We start from the raw sequence: 21,420 nt of genomic DNA, 5'->3' as shown, positions 1-21,420 counted from the left end.
TAGCCCCGCATCCATCATGCGGAAAATGGCGCAAGACCCTTGAAGATAACGGAGATTTTACAGAGTGGGACATGTAATGCATTCGGGCTGATTAAGGAAAGTGACTGCATTTTTCGTTCAAGGCCTCATTATCTCTCGTCTACTCTAGGTATCAAACATAAGAAACATAGTATTGCAAAGAAAGAGTCCAAATCATAATCAGGCATACTCGATAGTGAATTCCATGCTCTGCCCAGGAACGCATCTTGTTCCTGGCGCAACAGCCATCGCGACTGACCAAGTACCAGAAGCACAACGCTGGAAAGCGGTTCCTGTCTTGATGCAGTTCCAGTAGCCCTCGGGTTTACAAGCTGTACCGGGAGCGATGACACCAGCGGCGGGTTTGGTCGGTGCAGGCTTGACTGGTGTAGTGGTGCTTGTTGTCTTGCGGGTTGTAGACTTGAGGGTCGTCTTCTTGGTAGTTGAGGGAACAGTAATGAAAACACCGCCAGGACTGTGAAACATGTTAGCAAGATCAAGCAAAGAGAGAAGGCGACTTGCGCTGTAGACTTCACTGGTGGCTTAGTCGTAGTCGGCTTCTTTGTAGTAGTTGTCTTTGTTGGAGAAGGACTAGCAGAGGGATATTGGACTCCTGGTCCAGCAGGGCACTGACCGACCGGCGGTCCAGTCTTAGTCGAGGTGAGGGAGACATCAGGTCCCGGGTTAGGAAACATGAGATCAACCATTTCCGTAGTTCCGCATCCCTTTCCGACGTTGGCGACAAACATAGCAGGTCGCTTCTTAAGTGGCGTCTTCGGTGTTCCACTTCCAGCCTTGACTGTAATAGCCGCGCAATTCATATACATCTCGCGATTTCCAATCTTGTTAAACCAAGTCCAAGCGAAAAGAGCTTCTCCAGCTGGTGTATCAACCGGAAGAGTAAACTGAAAGTTTGAAGTCGGCGCCTTGGGGCAATTTCCAATCCACGACTGGATAACGACCCAAGTCTTGCCGCGATCAAAAGAGAGTGAGGCCTGGCAACTACCGCCTCCGTGGTCTGCACCGCCAGCGATGCTGATGCTGTACGACTTTCCAGCCTGCCACGTAGCGGTAGGTGCACCGGCGGCGGTGCCGAAAAGAGAGTTGTATCCCTTGCAGGGAAAGTTGCTTCCGTCGCCGTTGAGAGGTGAAGTCATGCTGTAGTCGATGTCTTGTCCGGCGTTGGGGTTATATTTGCTCTTGAAGGGGGGAGGATATGTCATCTCCATGTGGGCTTGGGCTAGACCAGCTAGACCGAGCGCTGTAGCGAAGGCGTTGAAGAGTTTCATGGTGAGAAGGAGAGTTGGTGTTTGAAGGGATAGAGAACAAAAGGAAAGCCAAGAGGCTGTTGTTATGTATATAGAAGAATGTGTGATGAGAATGAATCAGTGAGGAAAACGGTGAGGCTTTCGATTAGTTTTATACATTTTCGAGGAAGTGGAATATTGGTTTTGACGTGCCAAGGTTGAAAGGTCAGTCGAGAATTAGGGAGGATTGCGGGTTCGTGTTAGTGCAGCGGGCTAGAACGTTGACCCTTCAAGGGATGTGAAGGGGAGACAAACCAGCCTCAACACCAGCGGCAAGAAATTCAGTGAGCATCACTGTCATGCAGTGAGTTACTCTGTGAGCCTTTCGAGTAGGAGCACAAGTTTCAGAGTGGTTGGTAAATGGTCATATGCTGCGTGATTGAGACATGGCGATGGGTGAGTTTGCATCACGGGGTTAAAGGGATAAGACTTTTTGATGCGACGAGTTTTTCAAGATGGCTGGAGGTGAAATTTTCATGATCTGAAACTTGGAACTGGATAATTGGTATTGTCGTGAGGCTCTGACGTTACGTAGTGAAGTGGTGTTTTGCTGGCGAACACATTGATCCAGATGGCTGGATGTGAGACATGTGTCGGCGACAATGGCCGCCAGGGCTGGGAATACTACGAAACGACCTCGGGACCCTCTCGCAGTGTCTAAGAACGTCAAAAAAAGATTCACGGTCAATGAGAGATCGATTGTAGGGTAACGCATGTGCTGCGCGATCATGGCTCTTTGGTCTCGAACATTTGAAGCGATCGCAGAACAGACAGTACGATGGCCAGTAATTACCTTTGTTCAATGCAGCCCCGGAGAAAAGTCACCGTTCAGCTATCAATACTGAACCTTACCAAAAACATCAATTGCTATCAATATCTTTAATGGTCTAAAAGTTCTCTACGGAAAGAGAAATCTTTAGACCAATGCTCTGCCGTTAACCGTTAAGCCATCCCATAATCTGTTCCTGCATCCCCCAGCGCCACGCGTTAGAGAAAGTGTAAGGGGACGTCCCTGAAAATCGCATTCCTCAAATCCCGGTTTTGGAAAAAGATCGGAATTCTGCTGTGGCTGGGCGGTTGCGTAGCGTGCTTGACAGGAATGTGAATGGGTTTAAAACGGGCGGGATCATCACTGGTTTCGGGCTTCGCCACGGAGAGGATTGGTCTGGATGGTTGGCGTTTTGGGTAGTGAGAGATGGGTATTGGTAAGAGACATGTGATTGAGTTCTTTTTATAGATTTTTGACAAGTTTGTTTCGTCTCAGTGAGGTTCGGGGGACGCCGTCAAAGACTGTCTCGGGCGCGGCGCTTGGTGTAGCGACCTCAGAAAAGCGCCAGACACAGCTAAGTGTTCAACAAAGGCGATGAGTTTTCTCAACGTCGTTATTGGCCGTTTGAAATGCCATAGACGTCTTCTGCTGCAATCAACAGGTTTCTTGAACGAACTCGGGTTTTGCGGAATGTCGGCATATCAACGACGTCAATGACTCTGAGCTGGGGCATATCCCCGAAGCACAAATTTGTCAGCCGGAGTTCATGCATTGAAACGCTTGAAAAGCCGTTACATCGCTAGATAAACGAACATGCACGGCCGTATTTCCGCCAGTCAATCTTGCATCCTAGTTCCAATGTGGATATTGATTTGAACTGGTGACGATTTTATCATCAATTCTTGGCGTCACTATGGTCTCTTACAGAATGCTACCTACACAATTGTGATCGCATCAAGTTTATAACGATGCCGCGTAGACAAGAAAATTCGTATGAAAATTTCTATTTCTTTCTCTTCGTTCAATTATTGCAAACCACCGGGCTTTCAAAATGCAGCCAGATATTCCTTACCGACAAACTCATCAACAGGCCCCAGATGAGTGGAAGCTAGAACAAGGCCTCGAGCCCGCTCGGCTTGGAATCCGTAACCAGAGCAGCATCCAGATCAACACAGAGCCTCATCGGCTCAACCCAAGTGATCACGAAGAGCTGAAGGGCCCCGATATCCCTGAGGATCCAGACCTTGACGTCCAAGATGAAAGACCGGGCTGGAAAGGCTATGTTGAGTGGGAGGACTACCCAGAGAAAAAGGCCAAAGCCCACCAGCGCTTTTCGCGCTTTACATTCCCCCCTCCGCCTGAGTTCCAGTTAGAGCCTCTTCCTGCGACGAACCCTGTACTTGAGGGCAAGCGATGGAAGTTATGGCATAAAGCCATTGGAGGGGTTCTGGATCAAGTCCCCCAGATCAGTTGGGAGACTGTTCTCAAGGTGAATAGCCTCTGAGAGATTGAGTATGAGCAGTGACTAACTGCCGCAGGAAAAACACCCGGAAATGCTTCATCTTCTCGAATTTCCTTACAACGGAGAAGCGCCCAAAAGCCTTCTGACCAAAGACTACATCATGCCAAACGAACTTCATTTCGTCCGGAATCACGGTGGTATCCCCGACATCGAAGCAAGCGCCTACGACATTCGTCTCGATGGGCTCGTCAATAACCCCAAGACGCTCACCCTGGCAGACTTACAAAATGAATCACTCTTTCCAAGAGTCAGCAAACTGGTGACCATTCAGTGCAGCGGTACTCGTCGCTTCGAGCAAATCGTCGAGTATCCAGGCGAAGGCGACGAAATGATCAACGCCCCCTGGGCTGAAGGTGCTATTGGTACAGCGAAGTGGACAGGCGTCAGTCTGAAGAAAGTCATCAAGTACTGCGGCGGTCTGAAAGATGGTACCAAGCATCTTGAACTCTACGGTGCGGATACGTATTTCAAAGGAGGCCAGTGCATGAACTATGTTGTTTCGGTGCCGTGGTCAAAAGTCAAGGCTAATGAAGTCATATTGGCTTGGGAGATGAATGACAAGCCGCTGCCGAAGATTCATGGTTTCCCATTGAGGGCGGTTGTCTTTGGGTATATTGGGGCCAGGAGCTGCAAGTGGCTGTATCGGATCAAGGCGATTGAGAAACCGAGTCTTGCTCCGGTACAGAGTAGAGAGTATCTGTACTTTCAGCAGCAGACTGGAAAGCATAACCAGCTTCCAACCAGTAAGTCTCATTTTCTTTACTCCTTGAACTAGACGCTGACTGTTTTGCAGTGGGTATTCAGATCCAGGAGATGCCTGTCAGCAGCGCCATCATGTCACCTTGGAACAAGGAGGTTGTCGTCCACGACGGTGAGATCGAAGTCAAAGGTAAGTCTCCCATTGCGTGTTCCATTCCAAAGAGGTCTCTGACTCTTCAAGGCTGGGCATACTCAGGCGGAGGCCGCTGGCCCGAGCGCGTAGAAATCTCCTCCGACGGCGGCTACGTATGGTACGCCGTCCCCATCAAGAACCTTTCCCCCAAGCACAAATTCGCCTGGCGAACCTTCACTGGCAAAGTCCCCTGCGACCACGAAGGCTGGACCGAACTTGTCGTTCGATGCTGGGACAACAGTTTGAACACGCAACCAATGGAAGTTCGGCATAGCTGGAATTGGAGCTTGCATGTGACGAGTAGTTGTCATCGTGTCAAGATTTATAGTGTGAATGCAAAGAGGGAGGCTACGAGGAAGAGATTGAGGGAGTTTGATGAGCACGGGCAGGGGTTTACGCCTATTACCAGACCGACGGAGTTTGTGCCCATGAGTTTGGAGGAGTATGAGAAGGAGGTTGCGAATGTTGAGCCGAGAGATGTTGATGATTAGATTATGTGATCGACCTAGAATTTAAGTCACTCAAAATCCAAGCTTGGCTACGATATGCTAGTCGAGGAGCAGATAGTGCTTTCCACTTCCGTTTACAACAATCAATCTTCGTCAACTGAGCAATTTAAACCATAGCGATTTCAATACCGGTCGCAGCTTTGGTGCTGCTATCAGTGAGAAGTGAATGCTTTGTGATCCCTCTGTACGCATCGGTCAAATCGTTAAGCTAGCAGGTGGCGTCTTGAGTTCAACCCGCTCGCTGGCTGCAATGCAACCCAGCACCGCGGTAAAAGGTCCGGTATTTTAGGTGAACAGGGTAAGAAGCGCTGAAACGGGTTTCTAGTTGCTCACAATGCAGTCATAAAGGGCCCTCTATGACGCCTTTGACTTGTGTCGCGAGTTGATAATAATCACGTCACAATTCGGCTGTGGAGTTGACGTCTCGGATATAAGGACAGCGCCTGGGATTTCAACGACCAATCGACACCGAAACGTTTGTCAGTGAAACAAAAATGTCGGATGTGAGTTTCAATTGTGTTCAAAGTATAGTTAGCTTACATCGCTGACAATGATAGTCGAATGAAGCACCCGTATATACTCTCGCAGAGGGCAAACCCGTCGAGGACCCAACCTCATCCGTCGTCCTTCGTGGACCAAAGGTTCGAGGCGGTGGTCTCGCTTTGTTGGCAGACACGCAATTGATCGAGACGCTTGCTCACTTTCCTCGAGAGCGCATTCCTGAACGGTAAGTCTCCTCGGCCTTTCTCGACAGAAAAGCGTGACTAATGATATCAGTGTTGTTCACGCCAAAGCTGCCGGAGCATGGGGCTACTTCGAGTGTACCCATGATATCACAGACTGGTGTTCAGCAGCACCTTTCCGTCGCATCGGCAAGCAAACCCAAGTCCTTGCTCGTCTGTCCACCGTAGCTGGCGAAAAGGGATCTTCCGATACCCTCCGTGACATCAGAGGTTTCGCACTCAAGATGAAGACAGAGGAAGGAAACTGGGATTTTGTCGGGAACGACTTACCCGTTTTCTTCATTCGTGATCCAGCTAAGTTCCCTTCGCTCAACAGATCTCATAAACGTCACCCGCAGACTGCCGTCGCTGATGCGAGTATGTTTTGGGACTTTCACAACAACAACCAAGAAGGCGCTCACTGTCTGATGCAACTGTTCGGACCTCGAGGTGTGCCGGAGTCTCTTAAGAATGTGAATGGTTTTGGAAACCACACGTTCAAGTTTGGTAAGCCCGAAGATGGATCTTTCAAATATGTCAAGATCCACTTCAAGCCTGATGCCGGCATCAAGAATCTCTCTCAAGAGGATGCCGTACGTCTTGCAGGCGAAGAGCCGGACTATCATGTCAAGGATATGTACAACTCTATTGAGAGAGGCGACTATCCTACATGGACTATGTATCTTCAGGTCATGGATCCCAGAGAGGCTGAAACTTACAAGTGGAACATCTTCGACATCACCAAGATCTGGCCTCACAAGGACTACCCTCTTATTCCTGTTGGAAAGCTTGTGTTGAACAAGAACCCAGAGAACCACTTCCATGATATCGAACAGGCTGCTTTCTCGCCTTCGACTTTGATCCCTGGTATTGCACCCTCGGCCGATATCATGCTGCATGCCAGAATGTTCAGTTATCCCGATGCTGCACGCTATCGCGTTGGGCCCAATTATCAGCAACTTCCATGCAATCGACCTCTGGACGCATACTCACCGTATCAGAGAGATGGACCGATGCGCCTTGACGGCAACTACGGCTCTGATCCCGATTATGGTATGTGATCTTGTTGAACAGGAGCTTCAAGAAATTCTAATAGGTACAGTTCGCTCCTCATTCCGCAAGGTCAAAAGTGGCCCCGCAGATGTCGCACACAGCGAATGGGTTGGCAGAGTCCAAGCTTATTCCTCCGACGTCGAAGAAGAAGATTGGGAACAGCCACGTCATCTATGGAAGATCTTCAAGGATAACGGCGAAGATGAAGTCTTTTTGAACAACCTGTCTGGACACGTCAACAAGGCACTTCCAGAGGTTCAGGAGGCAACAGTTGGTAAGTTGCAAACCCCTTGACAAGAATTTGGTGGAATCGGACTAACAGTGTGACAGGCATGTGGGCAAATGTTGATGAAGAGATTTCGAAGAGACTCGGGGAGAAATTGAAGAAGTTGACTGGGAACTTTGACCATTCCAAGGCACCGCCCAGTCAAACTGTGCTGGCATCGAGGCGCAAGTGATGCGCCAGGAAAAAGTAAATACTGCCCAACTAATACAGGAATGCCCTGTTGAGGCTATGGTATCGCTTTTTTTCGACAGGCAGTTCTCTCTTACGGAGACCGAGTTGCTGCTCTTATCTCAAGTCGCACGAAGGGTTGTGGAACTCCATATCATACGAAGCTGGGCGTATTTCATGGGGGAAACAAAGTGAGTTGGGGGCTAAAGGCCTTTCCGACCGTTGGGTAACTCATGCGCCCTAAGAATAGATGCAGTAACCTTTGCCGAAGATAGTTCCTTGGTCAACACCCAATTAACAGCATGCCCACTGCTGTGTTCCATGAACTGCCATGATCATATTTCCGTCACTCTCGTATTCACCTGCACGTCAGATTAAAAGAGGCCGAAGCTAAACCATCTGTCGAGTTTGGTATGCAGTGCGTATGTATCAGCCTGGCATGGCTCGATGGAAGGCCGCAATACATAGCCACTAATTCGCCAAAATGTGATTTAAATTTTCCTCTCAGTCTTGATTATGCCTGTAGCGGCCCATGGTCTATGTAGATCTTTCCTCTTCAACTCTTCGATCAGATTGAGTCCCGTTCAAAAATGGAGAATGATGTCTCTCGTCCCCCAGAGTCTGACCATAGGAAAGACCTCAGATCGGCATCGACTTGGTCTCCATCCGAAGGTAGTTCCATTCAGCATTCTCCATTACTTCACTCTTCATCTCCTCCAGCCTGGCAGGGCACGACCACCAGCGAGACTAGGCTTCTGAATCCCCACCAGGAACCCAACCAAACCGTTACAGCTATTGACTCTGAATGTTCCTCAACTTGGTCGAATATTCTCAAGAGCAGATGGTTAATGGTCGCATGTCTTGTCTTCGGCATCGCAGCTGCTGTTGGTCACGACACTCTCAACAATCATCTCTTTGGTAAAGAAGCCAAGAATCAAATCTGGTGGCTTCGACTCGGGCAGTCTCTCGCCTTTGTCTCGAAAGCAAACTTTGCTATTGCAGTCTCACTAGCTTACCAACAAATTGCTTGGACGTCTGTCGCTCATCGGAGCTTCTCCGTGCATGCGGTTGACTCGCTCTTTGGTGCAGCACATAATGCCATTGAGCTTCTCAACGCTGAGGCATGGAAGAAGTCATGGTTTGTTATGCTTCTCGCGCTTTATATGTGGATATCGCCGTTCGTGGTCATCTTCACTTCGGCGACTCTGAGCGTCGTCAGGCATGAGGATAGGACATGCCATAACGTCCGGACCCTCAACTTCAACCACGAGGCGAAGAAGAAGTGGACTCACGGGAGAAAGGCAGATGGCGGGGAGATAATGCAAGGGGCCAGAATATCATGGTACAACGATACCTTACCAGATGAGGATGGGCCGGATGTCTTTGACTTTTGGATCAGTCCGAGTGCATACCTCGAAGAGATCTCTTCCAGAGTTCTTACAGGAGGGCAGGCGCTTCAGAGAGACGATGTCGCTGATGAAATCTGCGGGAAAGGATGGGATTGTTCAACGGTTATCCACTTCACCGGCCCGGGATATAAGTGTGAGCAACTCGCCAACGGCACTAACTCGACCGTCAAGCAGTTCAACGGCAGGGATGCCCCGTTCAACATGAGCAGGATGATTCCTGAGGGTTGGAATACTTACAATTGTGTTGCCGACGAGGGCGACTACTCCGAACGCCAGATTGAGCATGAAAAATACTTCAATCGACCATTGCAGACACTTCCGTTCCCCGAGAATCTTGGTGCTTTCAGAACAGAGCCCATCATATGGCTAGGCTATGTTACAGTCGACGATGTACTAGTCAAACACGCTAAAAACAGCAGCCAAAAAGGATGGGACACGGATTTTACACCGATTATTTCGGCTTGCGAGCACTGGCAGGTCAACTACACAGTTAGCCTGACATACACGCAGGGTTTCCAGTCGTACAACGTTACCAATCGGGAGTATCTGCGCAAGGTCACCAATACGACATATGTGGACGACTCAGCTGACGACGGAACGTTGGACAAGACTGTCGCGGAACCACAAGAGCACTACGTGTATCCCAAGGATTGGAGAAATTATCAACGCATTGCAGCGTTTCACTCGCTGGGGCTAAAGTTACGAGAATTACTGCATGGGGGCTTATCACTTCCTGATAAAGGGAAGAGTACCGAGATCATGACGTCGAAGTTGGTTGGACGGCATGAGTTTCTTCCTGTTCCTGATTTTGAGAGTCAGATACGGAGGTTGTATGAGAATTTGATCATTTCGTTGTTGTCGGATACACAGTTGCTTATTGTATCGTGGGCAGCAAACCCAGACGAACCGTCTGGAACACGACCTGTGAAAAATGGGACGGAGTATCCCTGCATCAGAAGAACGACGGCGGGATACTTCTCTTATCAGAGAAAAGTTCTGGTCAGTGTATATGCTGTTTCGTTTGTCATTGTAGCTGTTGGCGTGGCGTATGGGATGAAGGCCATGAGGCAAGATGGAGTTGAGGAGTTGCCGGAGGTTACTTTCTCGTCAATTGCGGTCGCGACTAAGGGTGTGAGCTTGAAAGGTTGCAGGCGAGGTAATAAGATTAGAGCTTGGCTGGTCGAGGGTGAGCATGAGGGTAGAGTGTATGAGTTCAGGAATGAGGAAGACACGCAACGAAAGAGCAGTGCTGGTCCCATGGCGAGTGCCTGATATTGAGTACTTCTGTTAGTCGCATGCGCCTAGATACATCGTGTGCAAAGTAAATCCAATAGATGTTGGACACAAAGGACAGCCCAGCAGACTAGTGAAAGTCACTGAGATGGCAGTTGGTGGTAATGAAACATGGAGCAAATCTATAGCTAGTCTAATCTTTCAACAACTTATTCGCTCTATTCTTAATTTCCTTACTAAACCGAAAGTTGATCGGGCTCTCACTTCCAACAAACACAAACCCATCATACAGCGCACATCCAACCACAGACCCTATCAACGTCGCTGCCCAAGGCCCGTAAAACCACCATCCGCTGTGAAACACATTTGACCCGCGATATCCAACCGCATACGCTACAACTCTCGGTCCGAAATCAGAGGCAGGGTTCAGCGCAGATCCAATGTTGTAGCCGAGGGTGAACTTGAGGGTAGTTACCAGAAAGCCGAGTACCAGGGCATGCATGCCAGCGCCGGGTGGGTTGTTCTGATCATCACCTAGTGCGAATACTGCGATCATCATGATGGCGCTGCCGACGACTTGGTTGAAGAATGCGGATTGGAGGGATACCCATTCTCGAGGTGTTGAAAAGAAAGTCTTTGACATTCCGTCCATCTCGGGATCGACGTAGTGGATTGAGTCGGCGTAGATGCCATATGCGAGTGCTCCGGCGAGGATGCTAGCGATGAATTGGGCGAGGATGTAGATGAAACACTGCCGCCATGGAAAACCACGGAATAGCGACAGCGAGATGGAAATGGCTGGGTTCATGTGCGCTCCTGATACACCGCCGCCGAGATAGATGCCGAACATCCAGGCAAAGCCCCATGCCCAGCATGAAGTCTCATAAGTTCCATAAGACTGCGACTGTTTTGCTGAGAGATTCACAGACAGAGTACCAGTAAGACCTAAGAATATCGCAACAGAAGTAGCAAGGAATTCAGCAAGTGGCTCAGGGTGCTTCGCTCGTATCCTAGCCCACCAGTTCCTCATCTCATTCGGATCCGTCTCACCAGCTTCAACCTCTGGCTTCTCCTGCTGACCCAAAGGTTCACTGTCAATCTTGTAATCTGGTTGGTTGTTACTTTGCTGATGAGAAGCAACTCTTGATGCGGGGTCACGATACGATGGTGTTGCTGCAGGTGTTGCTTCGCCAGGGACATAGTCGAATACCGGCTGTCCTGCATCATTTCGCTTCTCGTTGTGCGCAACGCCAGCTGCTGTAGTTCGACTCTGCTGGTTCTGCATTTCGCGTGATGCGATACTGGTTTGAGTATGCATTCGGTATGGCTGGCCTGAAGTGGTACGCGAGGCGTACCCTGCGGGTGTATCTTCAGATTCCTCTTTGACGATGGCCATCTCTTCATCAACTTTTCCATCCGGTTTGATCGGTTTCACCACCTTGCGACGAACGCGGTGGGGAAGAGGTTTTCCAAGACTGAAGATGGGCTTCTTGCCGGCCTCGCCGAACCAAGGGTTCTCTTCATAGTAGCCCTCTTCGGCAGGGGCATATGTATGATATTGGGATGCATGTTGTTGTACTGCAGGGCGCGCTGTACTGTTCCCGCTGGACATTCTTGTAAAGCGCCTTGAGCTGATTGGTCGCTTGCTCATTCGCGACACGAAACTGGATGGTAATCCATGAAGTCCACGCCGTCTTGAGTGCGTTGACTTTGCACCGTCGGGTTCTCCTGTTTCTCGGTCCGAGATGGTGCTGGGGATTCTGCTTGCGACGTTCCCAAGATGCACTTGTCCCGGTGTTGAGGGCGTCGTGGGTTTCGAAAAATAATCATGATTCTGATCCTGATGTCCAGTCATTGTAAACGCTCAAACTCAGTAGATTCTTGTTCATTCCCACTGTAAAACCTGGATTCAGAGCTTTTATATGATTCAGGTACATGTAAATGAATCGTTATAACAATGACGTTTATCCTCCACTCTAACGTCAACCGGAGGTTTCTCTCCAAGTGTGGACACTTGAGCCGCACGGTTTCGCCGCTAAAATCTCTTATTTGCGGGCCTGTCAACCGTTTAAATTGGGTCGCGATCTTGAGATCGAGAATATTGCCCCTTTGAGGGTGTGATGTTCCTGAAACTTTCTGTTCTGGGAAAGGTAGTTGGCCGAATGAGGTGCTCAATGCTACGTATTCCATGACTCTTCCTTGGAGGCAAGGATGAAAATTTGGATTGTTCCTGGTCAGCATTTCGTGGGTGCTTTATAGGGGAGAGAAGATAAGGGTATTTGTGGATCATTTTATCGCCTTGTTGCGTCTTTCTGTTGGATTGTCTGGAATATTCTTGTTTTGTACGCTTGGCTTCTCACCGCATGCCGCAGTCGTTCTTGGCATCATGCATCATAATAGCTAGCATTGCCAAATCTCGAACTACTAGACATTTGTTTGAGACGGTATCATGACCTCCAGTCTTGCAAACCTCGATACATATACACGCTAGTCCACGTCAAGTCTCATACCAGGACGGCTATCTTGCTGCGTCAGATCAACATCAAAACATCCGAAGCCGTTCAGTGTGAGAAATCAGTAATTGAGAGATGGTATGCCTTGAGTACCGGGAAGAGGCTCCTTGTGCGAAGAGAATTATCAAGTGAAGACGGTTCAAAGTGTTGTGGTCTTCACCTTCACGGAAACTCGCAATATGGTAATTTAAAATAGTTGCCGCCTCAACTGTTGGCCATATCTCCAGTTAGGTCCCCTTTATCAATTTCACCAACTGTTGTACGGGTCGTTGTTTGAGAAATCCTTTTGTGTGATTGAGCTTCGAAAGGTACAGAACATCTGCAACTACTTGTGTCCTTCTTGTCTTGCACCTCATTTCTGAGACGACTAACAAGTCTAGACTGGAAGCAATTCCCCAAGCTTTCAGGGGCTATAAGGGCTGAAGGAGTGAGAGGAGAACTGGCCCGGCGTTGTTCTCTATCCTTAGTGCCCCCTACCACCAGCAATCTTCTCCAAGAACAATGAAGGAAGCGAAGCAACCAGGGTCTGTTCGTCATAAATCCCAATCTAGTTACAAGCAATGGGCATTTGCCCTGCGTTACTGCATGTGAACGGTCTCGAGTGCCTACGTGAAGCATTCTCAACTCGCTGACGCATGTTCACCCTGGGGATCATAACATGGTTGATTGAGCTCATCGCCTAGCCAGATCTGGATCAAGTTACTACTAAAGGCCGTTGAATTTCTTTATGTAATCAATATTGGAACACCTGTGAATTCTTTGTTCTCTTTGTTCTCAATCCTCTGTAGTCTGGGTCTCCTGAAGATGCTCTCTACATCAAAGTGTAGCTACCCAAACTTCAGGTATCTGTTTGGACAGCATATCCTCGCCAGCACCAACGTTTATATGTTCTTCTCCTTGCAATCATTATTGTCCACTTCGCATTGTCAGCATGTACAGAATGGCAATTATGCCAAGTAATACTAGAGCTTTTAAATCCTCCAGATCACATACCGGATTAAAATTCTTGAGCTCATCTTGTTATAATCTTTCATGAAGGCAAGAATAAAAAACAAAAAAGGGGACAATATGCTGAGGAGCAAAAGGATAGGTCTCGGAGGGAGTCGAACCCTCGCTGGCGGAATCAGAATCCGCAGTCATAACCGTTAGACCACGAAACCAGTGTTCTAATTGGTGCAGATTTCAGGCGCAAATCCAATTTCTCAGCGTTCCCAGCATCCGACAGCGCGCGGCTTTACTGATCTACCTGCACTGCACGCACAAAATCGCTTGCAACCATCTTGTTTATGCCGTTGTGGAGGTGCGGTTACCGGCTCAACTGCTTCATGGCACGCTCACCATAGCGGATGTCTTTCCTTACAATTGATCATTTCAATTATTGTTCCGGTGTGAAACGTTTGAGGTGCACGTCACAACGGCGTGGAGCATCCGAGATACAAGCTTTGTTTTGGTGGCATCGCTACTGTGCCAGAGGACCGAACGGGCGGCTGTTGGAGATGCGCGACGCTGGTATTCGATCCTGCTTCCGCATATAGGCTGACACCACAACTTGGCTGGTACATACGACCATAGGTAGTGGAAAATACGGGATCCCGTCTGCTCTCCCATAGTCAAGCCACTAACCGGCGGATTAGTAGTTGGGTCGGTGACGACCAGCGAATCCCCGCTGTTGTATGTTTTTGCCAAACTTCAATCTACCTTTATATCGTATCACGCGTGATTCATCCATCGCAAAGCGACATAACCACCCTTTGTTTCTGGCGCATAGCAATGGATGAATCAAGCGTGGTATGATATAATGGTTGATCGAAGCTTTTTTAGGGGTGTTGAATTATTTGTTTTTGGTTACTGCCCTGGGGAGGTGGCGGTTGGAAACTGAGGTGAGGCGTTGTTGTTTTAGTGTTGGTTGAATCGTCTTGCAGGCTGAGGTTGTAAGGCTTGACAGCAATCTGAGTTTTGATAGGATGCTGCCATTGTGCATCCAATTGGCAGAGAGTCGGAAAGCTTATTATAACCTCGTTTATCAATTGCAATTTGGAGACACGTTAGGCGTGGCGGTTCATATAGTCTTGTGTAGATAGTTCGCCTTTGGAAGAGGTTGAAACTGCGAAGCCTAAGACTCCCAAAACCATAAGCAATTTCAAGTTGCACTGTTGAAAGTTCTCGCAGCTATTTACAATCTAACATGTTTTCAAATGATCTCTGTCTGATCACTCAGGATCATCATCCAACAGCTCCTTGACTCTCTCCAACGCCTCCCTCTGAACATCCTCAACCGACTGATCAACACTGACGATCAAAACATCCTTCTCATCCTCCGTCGGCCTCTCCAGAACCTCAAACTGGCTATGCACAAGCGCAGGTCCTGCAAAATGTCCCTTCCTCGCAGCAGCTCGTTTTGTGAGCACTTCTTCCGGTGCATCAAGATGTAAGAAGTGCACTCGCAAATCGCCGGCTTTATCAGATCCTTCGCGGAGCATATCACGGTACTGGCGCTTAAGTGCTGAGCAGGTGACGACGAGATGTTCTGTTCCTGGACCGATGGGATGGTGAGTGGCGTGTTCGTGGAGAGCTTGCAGCCAGCCGTAGCGGTCTTGATCGGTGAGGGGTTGGCCGTGGCTCATTTTCTCGATGTTGGTTTTTGGATGGAACTGAAACTGGTTAGTATATTCGAGTTCATGTGGGAGGGCTACATGCATCATCGCCTTCGACGAATTTGAGATCGAGCTTCTCTGCTATGAACTTGGCGACTGAAGTCTTGCCGGATGCTGTCGGGCCCGAGACGAAAAGGATCCATCGGTGTCCTTTGGGCACTGGCTTTACTTCTGGTCTCTTGAGATCACTCATTTTGTAGATTTCTGAAAGCTGAGGAGTGATTCAACGTCAAGCAATATGTTTCTGTTGCACTATCACAATGTTCGAATGGCTGAGAGCAAGTTTGGTGATGAACTAACTTGACGTCATAGTGATCCCCGATTTTGCTCAAGACCGTTGATTCATTACGCATGTCATCCAATTTTCTCACATTTCGATCAGTTTCTATACCAATTCCTCCACGGCACGCCAATCACCAACATGACGGTTGCCAAATCCACGATCGTATTCACAATGAAGGCGTAGGGTAGGACAGCCATTCTGAAACATCACTTCGCCCTCCCTCGTTGATCGACATTGTCATCACGGACCATCAATGGACCCGAATTACTCATTTCCAATCTCCATAAATCTCTGTCCTTTTCCCAATCTTTGGTACGGGGCCCGAGATACCCGAGAGAACACCAGCCATCAATCCACGACCCTGAAGAGGCATCGCAATGCATCACGTTTAACGCGCATCTCAGCAGCGTCACAGCTGAATCGAGCTGATTGACGCAACAGTATCGTGAAACATTCCTTCCATGCTTAATCTCCCCCAATGCTGAAATGCACAGGCCGCGCTCGCGCAACAGCTGGTGAAGCAACCAGTCTGGCATGCCTCTGCAATCGGAAATAACCACTGATAGCACTGTTTCAGGTCAGATTCTAGACGATTGATAACAAGCGCCCATATCCTTGCTCTTCATGGAGAAAAAAGGAGCGTTGACAGAACTGGGTCACGGACGTAAGTGGAGAAGAGAAATCGGCCCATTTTGTTAGCATATCTATCACTGTGGACGTAAAAACTACCAACAAGAGTCTAGATCCTGCCGTTCATTTATGTGATTACCAATGCGTCGAGGGATTTATTACTCTGGATAATATGAAGTGCTGGCCTCTGCGCGGTATACGAATGGACAGGATGGGTAATTGCCTTTTTGAGCACAGCAAAGAGCTGGATCAGCCTTATAGTCTGGGCATATGATTGGATGGGTGATTCCTGCTATAACACGGCGTTCATCTCCGTTAACCCGTTCAAATCCTTTGTGTTGCTCGGTGTTCAAAGCCAAGAGATGACCGCTGCCGATCACCTTCCAGTAGACTCATGAATGCAACCAACAGCCATGTGAGTAACAACAAAGCAGAAACATTCACTGCTGATCAATTCCACGTGTCTCTTCTTCTCTAGGGTAGCATCACGTCCGACATCGTCATCAAATCGCGCCCTTGCATGTGGCGCGCCCTGCCACGACGGCGGGCATTTCCCGAACCAATGACAAAAGCAAAGTTGTTCTAGAAGACCAGCTAGCGCCGCTTGAGAAAATTTCTGGAAGGGGGAGAAAGAAAAATCTCGACATGTGTGGCTGCGGACCCGAGGTTGCAGGCTCGGTAAGACCGACATCATGCGACGGAGAATACGGGACATTTCCTGAGGGAGGGAGCAGACTTTTCTGTGTTGGGTAGGTCGTTCGGTTTGGTGAGGCAATAAACCTGGGTTTAAGGGGCGATCATTTTAGTTCACTTCTAATACAAGCTTAACCTGTACTCGGTCTAGCCACATTTTTATTTTCTCAGTTTCGCAATTCAAGCTTGATCAAGATCCAAGAAGATGTAATAGACTCCGTAGTGATCTGAAGATCTTGGCCGTCACGACGTGTCGCAATGGAGACCAACTCCATATTCCCCATGGGGCGCTGTTTATCATTGACAATCGCCAAGAAAACATGTGGTCAAAGTTATTATATATCAAGTGGTTTCTTTTACGTACAAACGCCGTTGGGTCTAGAAGTGCGTGCGTTGAGGATGACTCCACTGGTAAGGGGATGGGAAACATGTGGTGATGAATGGGTGTTCATAGCTTTTATGGGTTTCTCAAGGATGGTGAGATAAACATGAACTGAGCTTTACTCACTGAACAAGGAGGAGAGATAATGTTGTGATTCTTGTTGGTAGCGATACTGATCATCGTGATGATGATGATCCCTTCTGCGGCCGTAAGAACTGGACTCAGCGAAGGAGTCTCGGGCCGACCGCAGCCTCAAGTGGAGACGGCGTCAAGTGCCGAAATCTGCACAATCTCCCATGTCAAACCGAGCCAAGCAGCAGCAGCAGCAGCGGATATGGCGTCAAAAAACTTGGAGTAACCTGCGCCTTCTCCGCACCAAGCTTTTCACTCTCTTGCTCAAAAACTTGGGGAAAAATCACCATACACTGCCATCATACCATAACCACGTTTCTTCCTCTGTCTGTTACGTACAAAAAACATCTCTTGCCACCCGGGGCCCCGAGATTTCACCCCAGGAACAAACAGTCCTTGTCTTGGGTTCAGCGAGATTGTGAAAGCTTGTTGGAGTCGCGAGTTGGAGCGAGAATAGCCGCGAGCTGAATTGGAGAAGCGGAACCGCTAACCTGACTCTGTCTAGTGCGCGTTCACAAAAGAGGAAAAGTGTGGACAAACTCTGCAGAAAAATTTGACGAGGGACGGTATTTCTCGGCTCAGAATTGTGAAAAGAGTCAATGATTGACCCGTTCGAGATAAGCTACAAACTCGGCCCGCTCAGCATCTTCTGCCCCCATGGGGCCTTTGCACTGCAACTTCTGGACCGTGACAAAAACTCCCTATCTCTTACGTTATCCACAAGGATCCATAAACGGAGATGCGAGTCAGTTTGGGGTAGAGCAGATCAAATGTTCCAACGAAACTCTTTTACGTAGTTGGGTGGGAACAAATACCCCAGATGAGATGGGGTTCAGATATATAAGCGTGCCCCAGACTCTCCAGTTCTTGGGTTCCCTTTCTCTTGTCTATCCATCTTTGTTCAACTTGTGAAAGGGAAGAACTGCAATCATGAGCCATTACGATTCGGAGAATCAGGCCCCTGAGCCTACTAAGCATCACGGTGAAGAAGCCGGTGTCACCAACGATGCTGTCTTTGGAACAATCACTGAAGATGGTCCCAACTACCGAAACGTACGTCACCTAATGCATACAACACCAGAAGACACAGCTAATGGGAGCAGGTTGGTTGGCTCGGAACTTCAGTTCTGATGATGAAGTCCCAAATCGGTCTCGGTGTCCTGTCAATCCCTGCCTCCTTCGACGCCCTCGGTCTCATCCCTGGCATCATCTGCATGCTGTGCATCGCCGTCATCACAACGTGGTCAGACTACATCGTCGGACGGTTCAAGCAGCGACATCCTGAGGTCTACGGCATCGATGACGCAGCTGGTCTTGTGTTTGGACGCTTTGGAAAGGAGTTTTACGGTATCTCGTACTCGCTTCTGACGATTTGCATTGCGGGATCTGCTATGCTTGGTATTTCGATCGCTTTGAACAGTTTGAGTATGCATGGCACTTGCACTGCTGTCTTTGTGGCTGTTGCTTGTATTGTCGCCTTTGTCACCGCGTCTATTCGAACGCTTGATAAAGTCAGCTGGCTTGCTTGGGTCGGTCTCGTCACCCTCGTCACATCCAGTAAGTCTAAACATCAACTCCTACAGAAACATCTCTAACAAACCACAGTCTTCGTCGTCACCATCGCCGTTGGTGTTCAAGACCGCCCCGACCTCGCCCCTAAGGATGGTGTCTGGAAGTCCGACTACAAGCTCTTCAACACCCCTACCTTCGCTGAGGCCATGTCCGCCATCGCCGCTTTCATTTTCGCCTACTGCGGAACTCCCGTCTTCTTCCCTATCGCGGCTGAGATGCGAGAGCCCAAGCACTACAAGAAGGCTCTGATCCTTTGCCAGAGCGTCGTCACTGTCGTTTACATTGTTGTCGGCATTGTTGTCTACTACTACTGCGGTACCTACGTCGCTTCCCCTGCTCTCGGATCTGCTGGAAAGACTATCAAGAAGGTCAGCTACGGCCTGGCTCTTCCTGGTCTCATTGTCTCTGCTACCCTCTACACTCACGTAAGTTGGCCTTTCTCACTGTTTTGTGACAATAAGTACTAACATTATGAAGGTTCCCGCCAAGTACGCCTTCGTTCGCCTCCTCCGAGGCTCCAAGCATCTTACCGCCAACTCCTTCACCCACTGGGCCGTCTGGCTTAGCTGCACTTTCGGCATGGCCATCATCGCCTACGTCATCGCCTCCGGTATCCCCGTCTTCGGCGGTCTCGTCTCTCTCGTCGGCGCTCTTCTCGGAACACTGCAGTGCATGCAGCTCTTTGGCTGCCTCTGGCTCTACGACCACTGGGCTGAGGGCAAGGACAAGTCTCAGCGCACTACCAAGTGGACCATGATGGTCAGCTGGTGTATCTTTGTTATTGTTCTCGGTACCTTCCTAATGGTCGGTGGTACTTATGGTTCCATCAAGGGTATTATCGACTCTTACAACGTGAGCGGCGGTTCTGCCGCTTGGTCTTGTGCCGATAACTCCAACTCTTCTTAGAGGGTTCAGGGAGGATAGATGTTTAGACGTAATTATAGATGTTTTAGAGATGTTAAATGCAAGCGTTGATAGAGTTCAAACAATGGCCAACCGCGTCTCGTGAACACATGAACAGTCTCTTCAACGTCACTCTCAAAGTTACGGAGATCAGACATTACCCCTTTACGGTTTGGCCACTCACAGCTTCTCCTTCAAGAAACTCACTCTCCACTCCCCCTTCAAATCTCTTTCAATTCTCTCAAACACCCCTGGTCCTTGCTTCCCCAAACCTGTCCCCACCGCTACGGCATAAGCTCCAACGCTCCTCATCCTTCGATAACCGTCCCCGTCACGGACTCCACCAACGCCGATGATCTTTATATGACTCAGTTCCGGGACTTGGTCAAGCATCTTTCTCAACATTGACACGTTACCGAGAGCAAGCGGGTGAAGAGGTGGACCGGCCATGCCACCGACGCCAGTACCTGGTAATTGGGGGTCTAGCTTGTCGTTTTCAAGAATGAGACACGACCCGAGAGTGTTGGTGGCGGTGATGAAGCTTAGAGACGATGCAGCTGGTAGCAAGGTTTCAATCAAGGTTGCAAACTGTCCATGGTGGGTATAAGGCGGCGTCTTGATACCAATGGGCACAGAAGGATCCTTCGGAAGTAGATCCAGATATTTCTTGAGAGCAGCGCCCCCATACGCAGGCGGTGGAGCGCCTGGGATGTTTGGACAGCTCAAGTTGACCTCCATAGCCAGAGGGAAAGGAAGGGTCTTCGACGCGACCTCGATGCGCGCATAGCTTTGTTGTATGTCCTCGGGGGAGCCCGTAACACTGATGATGAAAGTCTTTCGCAATTGGGGAAGGCGACGAGCAATCTCTGATAAGAAGCCGAGATACCCATCGAGCTTGATGGGACTGTAGCCCAGGTTATTCAAGCTTGCCATTGCATCTTCTGTGTGGCCCTTTGGTGGAATCTGGTTGGAAGAAGTGCCTTGATTGGGGGCTGCAGTTGCAGGGTTGAAGAAGAGGTATTGGTGCTGCTCATGTTGATGGCCGAAGCCATTGATAAGCGATGTGCGGGTCGTGATAGCGCCTGTCGAAGGGGATGAAGCGATTGCCAGAAGATCGTTGATGTCGGTGGCCCATGGAGTTGCCGAGTTTAGTAAAGGTGGGTTAATCGTCAATTGAGGTGGCGCCATTGTTGTCACTTTGAAGGAAGCGGTTGAGGAATGAGGATGAAGATGAGGGGCTGGAGACTGGCGTTGGTGATGATAAGAATCGTATTATGTAATCACGAAGCAGACCTCTCGTCGCTAAGGCATGGCTGGGTACTTGTGGGCCATCAAGATTACCTTTTCTTATGGTCAAATCGCACAGAAAAGGAGGTATCTCAGGTAATGCAGCCAACACTCCGTGACATTACCTCTTACATAACCTGAAGTAAATAGCCTTATCCTTAGCTATTAGGGGAGGAATAATACTTTTAAGAAGTTATAAGATTTATTAATAGCTTAGAGTTTTTGATGTAACTTTTATAGCTAAGAAAAATCTATAAATATTTATTTAATATCTTAGTTTATTTCCCCTAAAAGTTTATTAGTTTTTCTTAATACCGGCTGACTTATAATTGGTATGGCTTTGCTAATAAAGTATATAGACCTGTGCCTGGAAATACCCTCGTAAAATTCATCGGCACAGGCTGCAGTCTTTGGTGAGTACTGGGAGTTGGACTCAAGTCTTGGTTAGCTCTGCGATCATCTTGACATATGCTGTGTCAGTGC

General features: G+C 48.8%; 8 protein-coding genes and 2 non-coding genes across 11 annotated transcripts; 5 read left to right on the top strand and 5 right to left on the bottom strand.

The window, feature by feature from the left end:
- Window positions 1-91: 91 nt before the first annotated feature.
- On the bottom strand, window positions 92-1,475 carry FOIG_15774 (uncharacterized protein). Its single transcript, XM_031217161.1, has 2 exons — window positions 541-1,475; window positions 92-493 (listed from the first exon to the last, which is right to left on the bottom strand). The coding sequence occupies exons 1-2, from the start codon at window positions 1,305-1,307 to the stop codon at window positions 199-201; spliced, it is 1,062 nt and encodes a 353-aa protein (XP_031053182.1). The 5' UTR covers window positions 1,308-1,475; the 3' UTR covers window positions 92-198.
- Window positions 1,476-2,923: 1,448 nt separating this feature from the next.
- On the top strand, window positions 2,924-5,156 carry FOIG_15773 (sulfite oxidase). 2 transcript variants are annotated; one of them, XM_031217159.1, is made up of 4 exons: window positions 2,924-3,583; window positions 3,633-4,359; window positions 4,410-4,505; window positions 4,557-5,156. In XM_031217159.1, the coding sequence occupies exons 1-4, from the start codon at window positions 3,146-3,148 to the stop codon at window positions 4,997-4,999; spliced, it is 1,704 nt and encodes a 567-aa protein (XP_031053180.1). In that variant the 5' UTR covers window positions 2,924-3,145; the 3' UTR covers window positions 5,000-5,156. The 2 variants fall into 2 exon arrangements, with proteins under 2 accessions (XP_031053180.1, XP_031053181.1); XM_031217160.1 differs by having other exon boundaries at window positions 3,633-4,505.
- A 355-nt stretch (window positions 5,157-5,511) lies between these two features.
- Window positions 5,512-7,555, top strand: FOIG_15772 (catalase; the record flags this gene model as incomplete). The annotated part of the gene is made up of 5 exons (XM_031217158.1): window positions 5,512-5,520; window positions 5,575-5,744; window positions 5,795-6,792; window positions 6,842-7,066; window positions 7,123-7,555. The coding sequence occupies 5 exons, from the start codon at window positions 5,512-5,514 to the stop codon at window positions 7,248-7,250; spliced, it is 1,530 nt and encodes a 509-aa protein (XP_031053179.1). The 3' UTR covers window positions 7,251-7,555.
- A 281-nt stretch (window positions 7,556-7,836) lies between these two features.
- FOIG_15771 (uncharacterized protein) lies at window positions 7,837-9,927 on the top strand (the record flags this gene model as incomplete). The annotated part of the gene is made up of 1 exon (XM_031217157.1): window positions 7,837-9,927. The coding sequence occupies one exon, from the start codon at window positions 7,837-7,839 to the stop codon at window positions 9,925-9,927; it is 2,091 nt and encodes a 696-aa protein (XP_031053178.1).
- Window positions 9,928-10,081: 154 nt separating this feature from the next.
- On the bottom strand, window positions 10,082-11,743 carry FOIG_15770 (uncharacterized protein; the record flags this gene model as incomplete). Its single annotated transcript, XM_031217156.1, has 1 exon — window positions 10,082-11,743. One exon carries the CDS (start codon window positions 11,741-11,743, stop codon window positions 10,082-10,084), a length of 1,662 nt encoding a protein of 553 aa, XP_031053177.1.
- Window positions 11,744-13,489: 1,746 nt separating this feature from the next.
- Window positions 13,490-13,561, bottom strand: FOIG_15769. The gene has a single exon. It is a non-coding gene; the product is annotated as a tRNA-Gln (tRNA).
- Window positions 13,562-13,963: 402 nt separating this feature from the next.
- Window positions 13,964-14,079, top strand: FOIG_15768. Its single transcript, XR_004093468.1, has one exon. It is a non-coding gene; the product is annotated as a 5S ribosomal RNA (ribosomal RNA).
- A 299-nt stretch (window positions 14,080-14,378) lies between these two features.
- On the bottom strand, window positions 14,379-15,512 carry FOIG_15767 (shikimate kinase). Its single transcript, XM_031217155.1, has 2 exons — window positions 15,099-15,512; window positions 14,379-15,052 (listed from the first exon to the last, which is right to left on the bottom strand). The coding sequence occupies exons 1-2, from the start codon at window positions 15,246-15,248 to the stop codon at window positions 14,612-14,614; spliced, it is 591 nt and encodes a 196-aa protein (XP_031053176.1). The 5' UTR covers window positions 15,249-15,512; the 3' UTR covers window positions 14,379-14,611.
- A 2,209-nt stretch (window positions 15,513-17,721) lies between these two features.
- Window positions 17,722-21,057, top strand: FOIG_15765 (uncharacterized protein). The gene is made up of 4 exons (XM_031217153.1): window positions 17,722-18,228; window positions 18,279-18,732; window positions 18,781-19,172; window positions 19,225-21,057. The coding sequence occupies exons 1-4, from the start codon at window positions 18,106-18,108 to the stop codon at window positions 19,651-19,653; spliced, it is 1,398 nt and encodes a 465-aa protein (XP_031053174.1). The 5' UTR covers window positions 17,722-18,105; the 3' UTR covers window positions 19,654-21,057.
- FOIG_15766 (dihydroorotate dehydrogenase (fumarate)) lies at window positions 19,329-20,880 on the bottom strand. Its single transcript, XM_031217154.1, has one exon. It carries the CDS (start codon window positions 20,836-20,838, stop codon window positions 19,831-19,833), a length of 1,008 nt encoding a protein of 335 aa, XP_031053175.1. The 5' UTR covers window positions 20,839-20,880; the 3' UTR covers window positions 19,329-19,830.
- Window positions 21,058-21,420: the final 363 nt, after the last annotated feature.

This window comes from Fusarium odoratissimum (genome assembly GCF_000260195.1).
Source record: "Fusarium odoratissimum NRRL 54006 unplaced genomic scaffold supercont1.58, whole genome shotgun sequence".
NCBI lineage: Eukaryota > Fungi > Ascomycota > Sordariomycetes > Hypocreales > Nectriaceae > Fusarium > Fusarium odoratissimum.
The sequence above is the reverse complement of the archived record's forward strand: the minus strand, read 5'-3'. Positions and strand labels throughout refer to the sequence as shown.

Coding starts and splice junctions, on each gene's coding strand:
- FOIG_15774 (XM_031217161.1), bottom strand. CDS start 1,307: ATGAAACTCTTCAACGCCTTCGCTACAGCGCTCGGTCTAGCTGGTCTA. Junction 494..540: donor CCACCAGTGAAGTCTACAGC/GCAAGTCGCCTT, acceptor CATGTTTCACAG/TCCTGGCGGTGTTTTCATTA.
- FOIG_15773 (XM_031217159.1), top strand. CDS start 3,146: ATGCAGCCAGATATTCCTTACCGACAAACTCATCAACAGGCCCCAGAT. Junction 3,584..3,632: donor GTTGGGAGACTGTTCTCAAG/GTGAATAGCCTC, acceptor TAACTGCCGCAG/GAAAAACACCCGGAAATGCT. Junction 4,506..4,556: donor CGGTGAGATCGAAGTCAAAG/GTAAGTCTCCCA, acceptor TGACTCTTCAAG/GCTGGGCATACTCAGGCGGA.
- FOIG_15767 (XM_031217155.1), bottom strand. CDS start 15,248: ATGAGTGATCTCAAGAGACCAGAAGTAAAGCCAGTGCCCAAAGGACAC. Junction 15,053..15,098: donor AATTCGTCGAAGGCGATGAT/GCATGTAGCCCT, acceptor AACCAGTTTCAG/TTCCATCCAAAAACCAACAT.
- FOIG_15765 (XM_031217153.1), top strand. CDS start 18,106: ATGAGCCATTACGATTCGGAGAATCAGGCCCCTGAGCCTACTAAGCAT. Junction 18,733..18,780: donor CGTCACCCTCGTCACATCCA/GTAAGTCTAAAC, acceptor AACAAACCACAG/TCTTCGTCGTCACCATCGCC. Junction 19,173..19,224: donor CTGCTACCCTCTACACTCAC/GTAAGTTGGCCT, acceptor AACATTATGAAG/GTTCCCGCCAAGTACGCCTT.
- FOIG_15766 (XM_031217154.1), bottom strand. CDS start 20,838: ATGGCGCCACCTCAATTGACGATTAACCCACCTTTACTAAACTCGGCA.